Below are 14,046 nucleotides of genomic sequence, written 5' to 3'. Positions count from 1 at the left end.
GTAGGGAAAACGATGGCCTTGAGATAAACAGGCAGATTTCCAGGGACTTTCCCAATTTGTTCAGCTAGCTGGTTGCAAACAGCTCACTGAGTCAAGCTAGGAAGAGCTTAGGGGAGGAGAGGGGGTGGGATGTGCTTGTCAGAACCAACTCAGATGCCCGAGTTGAGAGGCAATCTCTTCTGGGGTACTGTACGAAGCACCAGCCAAATGCATGTCAGGAGCTCTCCTCCACAGCTGTGCTCGTGTACATGATCCTCAGAGTCACCAACAGTCCTGTCGATAGCTCACCCCAGCACTCTGCCCCACAGCCACTGGCCCACCCGCAGGGGAAGCCACACAGACAGGAGCTGCCAGGCAGTCTGGGGGGAAATGTCCATGAGAGGTAGAAAGGCACTTGATGCCTCCATGCCCTGACTGAACACAGCCTCCTCCGAAGGGAGGGCAGAACTTGCCTGTTCTTGTCTAGCTTTGCCTGGACAAGATAATCTCTTAACATCATGAGGACAGAGACAGAGGACTCAACTCTCAAGTGTGGTGTCCTTTTTACTGACCCATGCAGTCTTACACTCTTCTTCCCAGAGTTTTTCAGAACTGCATGCTCATCTGAAACAAAATTAATTTGTCTAGATGACTTTGAAGTCCCTTCTGCTGTAAGCAGCCACCTTCTTACCTACCACAGATATTACATCAGAAATGGGCTTAAGAAAAGGTCTCAGCTGCAGGAAAATCAAATCAAAATCTTTGCTATCCCTATTGTAAATATGTTCGGAGAAACACACCCTGTTGTAAGCTAAATGAGACTTTATTGTAGAAGCTCACTGAGATCACATCAGCCTATTTCTGACCAACACTTCCCTCAGGAAGGGGATTTTCCTCACCACCCTGAAACTTGAAATGCAGTCAAGCCTGCACTTAAAAGATAGTCAGAGATCATCTCTTTGCAACAATCACTTCCCTTCCTTTGGGGAAAGCTACAGCAGCAGTGAGCCAGATCCACAAATATCAGCTAGTTGGTGTGCTGCAGAGCTACTGCAGGCTTGCCTTTGGAGCATGAAAACCCAACTTGTTGCACTGACAGAAGACAACTGTCTAGCTGCAAACAGAAGCAAAGCACATGCACTCACGCTGGCTGTTCAACATAAGGCTTTCCAAATATTAGCCAGGAGTTGCTTCTGATTATCTACAAGTCCTCAGCTGGCATCCCATTCCTTCACTCATATTCCCCATCAAGTCCCAGAGAGCCCTCGTGAGCTCTTTAGTGAGACTGAAGCCTGTGACAGTTTTTATTCAGCATAACCTACAGGAATGGCAGAGGAGTGATGGGTTACAACATTAGGTGACATCGTGCAGATCTGACTCTCGTTCTTATTCCGGGTAAAAGGACTGAAAGCAGATGGTCACTGCAAACTCTCAGTAAGACAGTGCCAGAGTGCCTCCCTGTGTCCGTGTGATTATGCAAGTTCGAGCAAAACCAACATAGACAGGGCGTAAAGTATGATTACAGGATATAATGGTGACATTCACTGCACAATTTACACAAGCTAACGTCTGTATATGGCACACGATAAAGACACTTCATTTGAAATAGCAGCTGTAATCACATTTTCAGAGTTGATAAACTAACGCTAGACAAATCTGTCTGTTTTTCAGCATCAGCATAGCTGCAGTCAGATCACGGGTACATCACAGCCTGGATACAGAAACAGATTATGAACAACATCAGATGGCATATGTGTTTGCTTGGGGTAGGCATGACTTTCAGAGGCAATTCCCTCTGCTTACTGGGACCAATCCACTGTGTTGGCATATTGCTGGCTTCATCACTGTTCTGACACAGAATGCTCATGCCCAGAAAAAAATGATTCACCTTCAGCTACTTCCTTCTCCTCTTGAATGAGCATCTTGCCAGTGTGGTCCATGCTTGTGTCACCTTCAGGATGAATTGCTGCAATGTTTTCTACCTCAAAGGTTGCAAAAAGGTAAAGATGAAAGCAGTGGCTGATTCATCATGTAGCAGCTCTCCAGTTCAGAAGTGAACACACAAAGCATATCCCACTCGTCCTCTGTGGTCTGTATTAGCTTTTCCCCCAGCTACAGAACAGAGTCAGGATACTGGTCTTCTAACATGCTCTGTCCAAGCTACCACAATGACAACGTGAAAATACAGAAAAGAAACAATAAACTGAATTTTGATAGAAACATTGTGTTTAAAACCTGAAGTCCGCTAAAGCATCACACAGCATCTGTGAGCACTCAGCTAATTGCAAGTTTCTTGGTATACAAAGATGCCAGTTAGAAGATTCAGCTATGTCCCATGCACTCAATAACAGAGACTTACAATTTTTAATTACTCACAATATGATCTTCTTTGAACTGTTAATAACATGAGGACTAGTCACTCCACCCAAAAGACGCTCCATCTTAAATCACTGTTACCCTAGATTAAAGGTAAATGAAAATGCATCTTTATCTGCAGTCATTATAGTCATTTAAGGGAGCAATTTAATTGCCCGAATGCAGGCATCTTAGAGCCCTGTATGATGTCCTATAGAAGTCCCTAGCCTTACAGGAGAGGAACACTTTCTGGAGCAACAGAAAGGATGCCATTTACCCTCAAAATGACCCACTGAACATGGAGCTGAATCCCAGGCCTACTTTGGTGCCTCTGAATTCCAAGCTAAAAGAATAATTACTCCACTAAACCTGTGTCAGTTATTCTCATTCAAATAGAACCATTTTAGAAGTGCTAAATTCAAAGAGATTTCTTTTTCTTCCTCAAAAAAAGCTGCCTCATTGGGAAAAGTTAGAAATAAAATACTCATCCAGAGAGGCATTTCTGGTTTTGTCTTATCACTGGAAACACGTGGTGCCAAATTCAGCTCCCAGTTAAAAAACTGGAGACTGCAGTGACTGTGCTTGCATCCACTGAGCCAGAGCAGTTATATCTGTGGAACAGCAGTGGGTCTGCAATTCCCAATATTCCCACTGGTGATTCTAGATGTCTTCCTGAGTCAGCAAAACCCAGTTTGCATGACATGACCCTGCTCCTGTTTCCCAAGCCTGGGTTAGCACCACATCACAGGCTTTCTGTTTAAGCACTGGGGCTGAAGAAGAGGCATTTATCCCCGGTGAGGAATGCTTCTCCTTGTCTCCACTGTATACAGCAGCACCAAAACTTGTATAGAAAGCCCATCAAGCCCAGACCTTTCCACTTCAAAATAAGACACTACCATCCCCTCAAAGTACTCAAAACTCTGCACAAGCTTTCTGCAGCTATAAATGAAGCCACTGCTTGTCTCCTGTGAAAAGCCAACTCCTGATTTTCACTGGCAAGCCCCTTTCTTTGAGAATACATAAGGAAGTGGCTGCCACGCTCTCCCAGCCATGACATGGGAGTAGATCTGACCAGGCAATGCTGCCTATGGCAGGGGAGGGATAGTGACACGAGCCCTCCACAACATTCCTCAAACACGATTCTTTTATCAAGTCCCTCAGCAGAGAAGATGCATGTTCAGACTTCTTCTCTTAAGGATATGGTTAAGTGTTAAAAAGCCAATTGTTCTGACCTCAGAAATCCTCAGTATTTTCTTTATATTGTTTTCTACTCACAACACAACAGAAGCAAACTGCTGCAGAGGGAAGATCATTTATTTCCATGAAGGATAGAGAAGAACAAGATGTGTATGAATAAAACTTCAGAAACTACACTGCATAAAACAAATTGTGTGGGTCCAAGATGTTCGTGCTTCCAGGCAGAGCACAACCACTACCCAGTATGCATCAGAAAACCTTCTGAGCATCATTCTCAAACCCTGGTCGCTACATGCCCCAACCTGTGAACACACCTGGCAACCAACGCTGCTATTTCCTCATGCTTTCTTATAAAACTACTATAAAATTACTCCAACCACAAGCCTACATCAGGTTTGTCAGGTCTTACTCTGTAACAGTAATCACACCTGCTGTACCTTTTCAAGTCATGGAGACCATTCATTTCAGCCCTTATGGAAGCCCCATTGTAGCAAATCAGAACGTGTACACAAACACATTCAACTGCTAGAGATTCATAGCTGTTTGAACAAACCAACCCCAAATCCTGTTCCTTTGTTTTAGCCTTATTATAAAACAAGACTTAAAACATATGCTCAACAAAGTGTACAGTGTACCTCATCAGGCTATTGGAAGTTTGCATTTGAAACAGTGCAGAAATTCTCCAATTTATCTGTCACAAATTGTATTTCTGGAGCCTGGAATTTGCAGTGACCACTGCACAGGACCACAGCACACTGGTTTGCAGCTTGGCTCATCCTGACCAAAACTATCTGGGTTGTGGTCTTTATTTTCACTCTAACTGCTCAGCCACTTCAGTACATTCTTAATTAGCACCACTCTACACCATTCAGTGATTACAGTACTGAAACATCCAATGGATCTTTTTTTCCTCTTCATCTGAGACACTTTGTTATCTTGGCCAAGGCAAGTGCAAATGAAGCCTTCATGGAATATTGTTTTAAGTTGCAAACAAGATTAGAAAAGACACAACACTGAACTCTTAAGGCTTTTACTTCATTTGAACTTCACACATATCATCTCTACTTTTTTTCCCCCCTTAGCTGATTGCCCAAGGTCCAATTGTGAAATACTATAATGCAATAACTGGATGTCATCACGACATTGAGCAGCTTTCCAAATGTTAAGCTGGACTTACTGCCTGCCTTATGTCTTACAGATATTTCTGCTTGTTGTTACTGTTTTTTATAACATCTGTATTATTGATTCCGATTTTGCTATATAATCCAGTGCAGGTCTAGCCTACAGCTATTTAACTCTGCAAATCGCTGAACTTTCCCCCTATTAATGTTTAATAGCATTATTCTACTGAGTTAAATGGCACTGTATAGCTTCGATTACATCTGTACTCGTTTCCTTTCACTGATCAGTTTTTACAAGTAATTAAATCCCTCACCAAGCCTGAAATTGTAGGACTGTACTGTACAGAGCAGCTCCATTTCTCAGCTTTAAAAAGTTACAAGACAGCACTTTGATGCAGATTTGTATTAATTTTCTAAATTAATTCCAAACCCTTTTTTCTTGGGGGTCGGGAGGGTCAAATTCTTCATAATTATCTTTCACATAAACCTCTGATGAAATATAACCCTTCCTCCCCTCCATGTGCATCCTGAACTAATCCTAGCTGGTTTGAACAATAAGCTAAGCACCATTTGATATCAAAACATTTTAGAAGTAAAAGACGAATGAAAACAGGTATTGTCTACTTAAAAATGATAACTTTCCACTTTGTATTACAGTGCCTATCAGTAACTAGGAAAAATATTTTTGCTTTCATGGCCCAAAGTATTTATTCCCTTGCAGCCTTTACTAACCAACGAGTTTCTCTTTTCAGTGTGAGTTTTTTCATGTTACAGCATGAATAAAACCATTTTGTAAGTTTTAAGGAAATAAAAAATAATGGGACTCAAACTAAGAAGTCCAGGGATAATTTTAAACTTTGGCAGTTTTTAACCAAAGACAAGACAGCATAACTTTCTTGATTGAAGCTGCAGTCTTGGGTTGTCATTTCCTATATATAAAACTTCAGCCTCCTCAACGACTTGGTTATCCCCTAAAGCATTTCTTATTGATCTTATCACATCAGCCACTGGAGGCTGCTCTAAACAATTTCAGTTCTTCTTTCAGTTCTTCTGAAAAACCTAGCTGTTATTCCTATTCTGGATTTTCCTTTTATGTAACTGGAGTTTTAACAACTTACTTTTACAGCATCCCTCTAGCAGAAATGAAAGCAAAACTTATTCTTTGGAAACAAAGGAATTATTTGCTCTCATCAGCATCACTATTTACTTCTCTCTGACAAAATTGCATGGTTAACTGCAGATAGTCAGTACCACTCCAAATCTATTGGTGCCTCTGGATGTAATTTGCAAAGGAAAGAACAGAGGAAGGGGTCAGGAAACAGCATTATTGCCATTTTGCAGCACAAATGGATAACCATTGTAACAGTGGTGTTATCGCAGCAAATCTCAGAGAAGCGATGTTCATAATTCATTGAGAATGTGCAGCTCCTGAATTGTATCCTGAAGCTTTCCTGAAACAGCTTTAAGGCCCAGAATGGCCGTATACAACTCTAACATTCCGGTGAGGGGCCTCTATTACAAGAACATCTGTTTGGTTTAAGTCTTTTGTAGTCACTGCAGATAAACAAATGCCTCAGGCACGGGTAAAACTTAAGGCTTAAGTGATTGTTTTTAAAGCCTCTTCAATTAGGATGCTGCTACTAATGGGTAGGTGCAAAGGAGTCTTGGCAGACATGGTCCAGTGTGAGGCGCCCCTGCCCATGGCAGGGAAGTTGGAATGATCTTAAGGTCCTTTCCAACCCAAACCGTTCTATGATGCCTGAAGGCTCTGTAGGGTTAGCCAGTTGATTCAGAAATCAAGCATAGAAGCATGACTGTCTCCCAAAATACTCTGCTGATACACAGCTCCCATGAGATTATTCCATTAATTGTTTTCTAAAATCAAAAGAACATGCTCTTGTAACAGCAGCAAAATGCTGGAGTAGATAACACGGAGCTTTCCCTTGTTGTAGCTGGGGACAATACAAAAGATGAAAGAGATGACAAAAAAAATCTTAAGAAGAAAAATTAAGAAGCAAGAAGGGATATTTTTTTGAAGGCCTCACTCAGACCCACTGTGTACAATGCAAACGTGAATACATCAGGAAGCACTGCCTCTGCTGCAGCACAGAACTGACAATACCAATCTGAAAGAGAAGTTGTGAAGTTTTCCTCTCTAAAAGGATTTGTATCAGGCCTAATACCACAAGAAAGATGCACTTCCCTCCACCAGGGGCAGAGCACTTACGATTGTACACGTTGCAGTGTGATGTAGTAACTCCCAATTCCTAGGACCAGCCACAAAGACACTTCAGCCAAACTGGGAAACGAGCATTTTTTGGAAGCACAGCCAAGAATCCAGTCTCTCTAGCCATCATCCAGTAAATTTATTATCATTCATACATTTATTTTCTGTACATTTTCTTACCTTACATTCTGAACCGAGGGATTTAATGGTTCATCTGGAACATTACTGGTTGCAGGTGCCTGCTCTTCTGTGACGGGCTGCAATGGCTGCATTACTTGAACTGTCCGAAAAAGCTGAGTGGGATGTACTGGCTGTGGAGATTGTGTTGTCCTCGAAACTTCTGAAGTGGAGCTGGGTGTCTGCTGCTGTGCAATTTCTACTTGCTCCTTCAGCTTTGCAGGCTTTGAGCTTCCTGTTTTTACCAGGGTGGTTGATCCTCCCTTTGTTCCCGTGTTTGCAGATGCTCTAGATCTGCTCGACTGGTTTCTACTGGCCGCAGCAGTTGGGAGCAGAGTTGAATCTGATGATTCAGTGCTAGGGCTAGCATCTTCATCATCTATATAGATGAGATCTTTTGGCATTTCTTTAAATTGATATACTAGGCGCTGACCTTCCACTTTAGCCAGTATTCCTCTTTGGTAATAGTACCTGTTTAAAGCATATATGCATCAAGTTATACCGTGGTTTTTGCTAAAACCCAAACAGCAACAAAAAAGGTAACACACCCCCCAGAAAATAAGACCAGCAGTAACAACTAAACAGTATTTCATGTGCCTAGTTTCTTCATTATGCAGGAATGGCTAATTTAATCACGTATTTTTTGCCTCAAATGACTTTCTTTTACTGGTATTTCTTGTCACCTTTTAATTTCAACCTCAGATAACTCTGAGGAGAAAGAGAAGAACTACGTGACTTGGCACCTTTGCTAGCAACTCCTACTCTTTAAAAGTTGCACAAAACTTGCAGTACTCCTCTTGACTCATACAGTTCTTTCAGTTACCTGAATTCAAGCTTTTTCACCAGTCAGCACAGGCAGACATTTTAGCTACATCAAAGCAAAGGGAATAGAACAGGAGAGCTCTACTTCTGTTTTATTTACAAATTAATATGACAATTTTAAATTGTACAGACTGAGGTGAAGGGATAGAATACTAACTCTTTTCTGTCCTTATACAAATTAGATGAGGCATTTAACGTATGCAAACACTAAGGCAACGAAAGCAATCATTATTAAAAATGCACATACCTGAGAGCTCTACCCATTGTTTCATAATTCATGTCAGGTTTGTTTTTGTGTTTTCCCCACAATCTGGATACAGCCTTGGAATCAACCAGTTTGAAAATGCCCTTCTCTCTTTGAGTCCATTTGATATATTTAGGACATGTAGCTTTGTCCTGGAGCAGTGCTAGCAAAAATTCCCAGAGATAAATTGTATTTCCTAAAATAAAAGTATTTCAGGACAGGGAATTAAAAAAAAAAAAAAAGAAAAAAAAAGAAAGAAAAGAAACATTAGATGACTGTATTTTATTATGTATTACATTATATATTACATGATTATGTAAATAATCTAAAAAACTAAGAAGCTGGTAAGTTTCCAAATAGACTGTCATACATCAAGATACCATCAGGACTAGGAAATAGTGATGAAAGGGCATTGGAAGGGATTCTTGTTATTATAATCTGGGTGCCCTAATACTCCAGCAATGGTCTAACCTACAGAGTCGGGAACCAGTCAACCTACGGTCAATCCTGTTCCAACCACCAGTGTCAGACAGTATTAGTCACCTACGTGTACAGTTCCCTCCTGCCTAATCCAGAAGCAGCCACTGCTGCTTTACCTCAAATGGGAACATGGTCAGGTCCATCCTCTGGAAATTAAGCCCTTGCTTAAATACTTTGCTCACTGAGGTGTTACAATCTTTAAAAGGCTAAAGGAAATCCTTACTTTTAACTATTACATTTATATGGGGCAATCATATGGGGATTCCAGTTGGCTGGGGGATTCTGATTTGACATAAGAGAACAATCAGCCATCTCCCCAGGGAAGTGGTGGATTCCCCAGTGTTGGTCACTTCTAAGGTTTGGCTGGACAGGGTGCTGGGACATCCAGTCTAGGTCATGCTTTGCCTAGAAAGGTTGGACCAGATGATCCTTGAGGTCCCTTCCAATCTGTCACTCTATGATCCTATCTATGACCAGTGGCATATGTTGAGGTTGGCAAACCTTCAAGAATAAGCTTCAAAACCAGATTATTTTCTTTTTTAAACCAGTGAGCGCTTGCACTTGCTGGTAGTAAACATTCAAATTCCACTTTACAAACAAGCAGGCACAAACACTTACATATGGAAATCCATCACATCTGCTCCGTGTTTACCACATATAAAGAAACAGCATTAAAATCACAGATTACGAATACTTAAAACTAGTACAAAATCTGCATATTCTGCATTTGGGTTTTTTTTCCCCAAAGGCACATTTAAGGAGTCTAAACTCATATAACTAATCAGACCCATTTTCCTGTCTTTTTAAAGGCTTTTGGTGTTTGATGGTCTTCTGGATGCTTGAAGTTCTTTTGGATGCTTGAAGCTGCACATAAGCTTCTTAGTGAAATGCTGTTAGTCTGAGAAAGGAAGAAGAAACTTCTTGCATGAAAGTATCACCTCCCACAGCTGTGCAAAAACACAGCAAGGACAGTGTGTGGATATTTCTGAAGGTTCACAAAAAGGATGCCCAGCGCATCAGAGGGGACAGGATCTTTTTTGTCAGCTTCAATTTAACCCAGTGTTTTTTTTCAACTTTAATAACCAACTGAACTCTTTTCTGAACTCTTCTGAACCAGAGGAGGGGTCTTACACATTAAACTACCCACACTTCTGCGTGATAATCTCTACTTTGCAAATCTTCAGCGCGGTCATCAGCACTGGCAGTATGAAAAGTTAGCAGCTCCTTCAGCAGGTGGGAACTTAAAAAGTGAGCACCCCTAGAGAAAATACACTGTCTTTGCAACGAAGGTCTCCCAGCTCACATAAAACGGTCAGCCTCTTTGCCTTTGGATACCTCGAAGGCAAAGGTTAAGACTGTTTAGGCAAGACACAATGTCAGCCAGGAGTGAGAGCATTCCCAGCCACGTACCATCTAATCCAGGGTGTTTTTGTTGCAGTCTAGACTAAAAATGCTCAGCTACATCAAGGCAAGCTGAAAATCTGTCACTGCTTAGTCACTGAAAAACCACCATGAAGAGGACTAAAAGCCAGGTCTGCCTTGCTCACAGGCAGAATTTTTAACCTCCTGAATCACAGCAGCAAAAGAAATATGTAGAAAACTCAGTTTTCTCCATGCCTCACATTAAAGAATTCTGTGGAGGGCTTGGTACTTTGGCATACGTGTTCCCCTTAGGGGAACATTGTGGATATTGAGGGACAGGCAACTCATGGTTTTCTAGCGGCTTCCCTGCCATGGCTGGTTATATTAATATCTCTTTCACTTAAATTCTGTGTTCCTCAAAATGCAAACCAAATGCTTTTGCTGTAGCTTTTCCTGTGGCAGTGGTTTCAGGCAACATGCTTCTTTTTAATTCCTTCTGAATTAGCAATTTTGTAACAATGGACAAAAGTGAAATATGGTGTATCCTCACTATCATCAACAGAAACATTGGACTCTTTTCTGCCTTTTAATTTTGTGGCTAGCTGCTTTAGTATTTTCTATTATTTCATTTGAGTACTACTGGGAGGTTCCTCTGATACACTGATTTCATTTTTACTTAAAAACTGGGTTTTAATTGAAAACCAACAAAACAGCAATGAGTACTCAGAACTGCATTAACCTCTTAGATATTTACTGCTTGCCAAGAGGGTTTTGGTTTTTTCTGTTATTGCAGAAAATCCCTCTGCAATAGGGAAAAAAAAAAAAAAAGCCCAAACTCATGTGTCAGTGAGGTGATTTTTCTGATTTCAGGAGAGTCTGATGTCTTATGCCACCACCTTCCAGGTTTAGCTGGGCTTCTTTCTGTCCTGGCAGGTACTGTAAACATGCAAGCACGTCAGTTCCCAGGCACGCTCGCAGGCACTTGTGGTGACAGAGGGGAGGCTCATTGCCAGCTCCTGCCCCTCTGAGCACAGCAGAACTTGGTGGGTGCCAGGGCATCAGGCTGCCATTCAGATGCCAGGCCAGGCAACAGTGTGGGTGCTGGACCCCACAGCAAAGCAACCAAGCTGTAGACAAAACTGGCAGGCAGCACTGAACAGTTCAGTCTGGAGGAAATGATTTATTGTATCAGTTATGTGGTATTTATTTTCCTTCTTCCTTTTAAACACAGGAGGAATGAAAGAAGTATCAAACCCCCCAAGTTTTCTGCCCAAGTCTTCAAGCTGCGTTGTAACTTCCCTCAAAATTCAGGCCTTGGTTCTTCTTGCTGCCAACTGGCAGCCTTGATTAGCTCCTCATGCAGAATTAGACACACACAGATGGAAAACGTTTCCAAAGATCATCTGTCAAAATAACCACAGCCCAAGAAACACTAATTCAATGCAAAGCACGCCCCAAGACTTCGCTCCGAACACAGCAGCCTCTGCAGGGGGCTGAAGAGTTTCCAAGAATCCTTGCAAATAAATTGACAAATAAGTTATTCTGCCTAGGAACAGGGTATTGCACCAAAAAATCTTGTGCACTAATTATTTCCTTGCCTTAGGACGAGATGTTAACAACCCCTGAGGATGAGACCTGGGTTTTACACAACAAGAGAACCACTGAACCTTTTTTACAGGTTCCTCAGAAACAAAGTTCTTTTAAAAGAACTTCAGTGACGACTCTTTGACTTACCCTTTCCATCTCTGTTTCTCTTTTTCACACATATATTTGGAGTTGTAGTAGGGGACTCAGGACGAGGTGGTCTCGACTTCTTCCCTGAAATAAACCACCAGTAAGTCAACTGCAGCTTAAAAAAAAAAAAGGAAATAAAAAAGAACAAGGACCTAAAAAGGGAAGAGATCTGTTTCCCCAGTTCAGAGAGGATTTCATTTCTAGTAAGTTAAGAGCTCAATTCTATGCTGAACTTCTTCAGTTTCTACAGCAGGATTGGGCCCTCTATGCTTTTAGTGTACTTCTGGTAAAGATTATGCTCACTTCTCCAAAGTCCATGTACCTTGGAAATTTCTGTGGCTTTTTAAGTACTCCTAAGAACACTTAAAAATGATGAGTTAAGATGAATAAGCTGTTAACTGTGAGCAAGAGTTTAAACAGGAAAAAACAGATAAAATACAGAGTACACTCTTGTTCACTCATTAAAAAAATGGAATTTCAGGATAAAACAATATTGTCTGCTTGTTTAATAGCTTGCAGGTGTTCACTGATAGCTGCAAACTACACTGTCATGTGAAGAAAACATTTTTCACCTCTTTTGAGAAACGTGTAGAAGACACCTTTCTCAATAGTGGCTCCAGGTAAAGGAACGTCACTTGTTTGTTTGTTAAGACCAGCAGAACCAGTAACAGGCTCCAAAAAAAAATGCCAGTTTTTAAAGTCATAAGCATGGTGTCTGTCTCTGGTGACGAAGACTGAAAGGAAGAAGTTAGTTACAACTGATGGCAAGAATGAAGAGCATGCATTTAAAAATGTTGAGAAATCAACTACCTAAACATAACTGGAGAAAAAATGTAAGTCATGCTGAAGCATTTTTCAATATCAAACCTTGAACCTATTCCTTTATTAGTTCTCATTCCCTGCAATGGCAGCTTTTACAGGTAATGTAATTAATCAGAAACTTTCAGAACTTTCTTATGATATAACCATTTATCAGGTTTTGCAGGTTTTTGTACATTGGTAATACCTAAATTATTCGTGTACTACCTCTGCTCTTTTGAGAGGCAGAATAGACCAAGCAGACACAGGACTCAGAGAAACATATTTCTAATCTAAATAGCATATTGCCATAATTGCAGATCTAAAGAAAAATATTTTTCTTTTTCTCTATTTATTGTGTTTCCAAAGAGTTGATGTTCTAAGGAGACAAGACCAATAGGCATGTGCAATCCCGTACACTATGACGTTCCACTTTGGTTTTGCTTTTAGAGGCTATTCTAGTAAGGAAATGGTTCTGCTGCAGACAGGGTTTCTTACTACCTCTGAAAAAAACCTCCCAGTGCCAGCCTGTGCAGCCTGCTTTGTTCTAGACCACCAGGTAACTATTAAGAAGCCTTAAGAAACACTGGCTTGTGCTCTCACTTTATTTTTTTGCCAGGGCATGGGGGAGGAAGGATAGCTAGCTGAGAGAGCTATAGTGTGGAAACTCTAGTAATGCCTAGAGTCCTCTGATTTTCTTGCTTCCACTCAGACAGGATTCATGACTGAAGATGGGACACAAAGTTCAAAGACTGCCTTGGACAGTAATGTCTTCCTTGATTTCAGTAAAGATGTGAGGGAGGAAATCCTACCACACTGTTTTTTTGTTCACATATCACCACATGCAAGGATAAAAAACTACTACATTTTTAGCAGCCTTGTTCCACTCACCATTACTGATCGCAGAAATGTGTGGTTTCCCTTCAGTGTCTAGATGAAGGCACTCTTGTATAGATGAGCTTCTACTGCACAAGTAGTCCCTCAGGGTAGCTTTGGCTAAGCGCTTTTCTCCCCTCAGAGAGGTGTCACTGGAAGACTGTTGGGTGCTCATCTTGTTTCCCCTCTTGTACAGGTGTAAATGCATGCCATTAAGGAGTGGAGAGTGTTATTTTGATGTCATTAATTACCTTGTGTCCAAATGAGATCAGGTCTTAAAAGAAAATGAAGTGGATAAGGGCTCAACTAACTCATGACTGAGTAAGTACTGATCACATACACTTTATGCATTTCTGATTAGGTATAACCTAGGCTACTAAATATGAATACTCTTCGAGCAATTCTAGGCTTCCTTACTTCAGCCTACACTACTTCAGGACATCCTATTTAGACAATCCTCTACCAGAAACCCATCGAAAATCAGAAATCAGCAAAGAACGTGGAACTCATTTACAAAAAGGTATTGATGTTACTGCTCTGTATCTGGGCTAGAGGTACTTAAGATGATGACTTTAGACTACAGTGTGAGCTATAATCTCCAGGTGCTGACTGATACCATCAGAAACACAGTCAACAGAGACACACAAGATATCATTTCCTTTGTTTAAAGGAAG

The 14,046-nt window shown here is 41.1% G+C and overlaps 1 protein-coding gene across 2 annotated transcripts in view; it reads right to left on the bottom strand.

The window, feature by feature from the left end:
* ELF1 (E74-like factor 1 (ets domain transcription factor)) overlaps positions 1-14,046 on the bottom strand; it is a 38,470-nt gene that overhangs the window by 5,193 nt on the left and 19,231 nt on the right. For both annotated transcript variants that reach the window (XM_010021663.1, XM_010021664.1), the window contains exons 5-7: positions 11,699-11,782; positions 8,126-8,318; positions 7,060-7,527 (exon numbers count right to left, since the gene is read on the bottom strand). In XM_010021663.1, the coding sequence (XP_010019965.1) occupies positions 7,060-7,527; positions 8,126-8,318; positions 11,699-11,782 (745 nt within the window). The remainder of the gene's footprint in view (positions 1-7,059; positions 7,528-8,125; positions 8,319-11,698; positions 11,783-14,046) is intronic.

This window comes from Nestor notabilis, unplaced genomic scaffold, assembly GCF_000696875.1.
Source record: "Nestor notabilis isolate BGI_N333 unplaced genomic scaffold, ASM69687v1 scaffold139, whole genome shotgun sequence".
In the NCBI taxonomy this organism is placed as follows: domain Eukaryota; kingdom Metazoa; phylum Chordata; class Aves; order Psittaciformes; family Psittacidae; genus Nestor; species Nestor notabilis.
The sequence above is the reverse complement of the archived record's forward strand: the minus strand, read 5'-3'. Positions and strand labels throughout refer to the sequence as shown.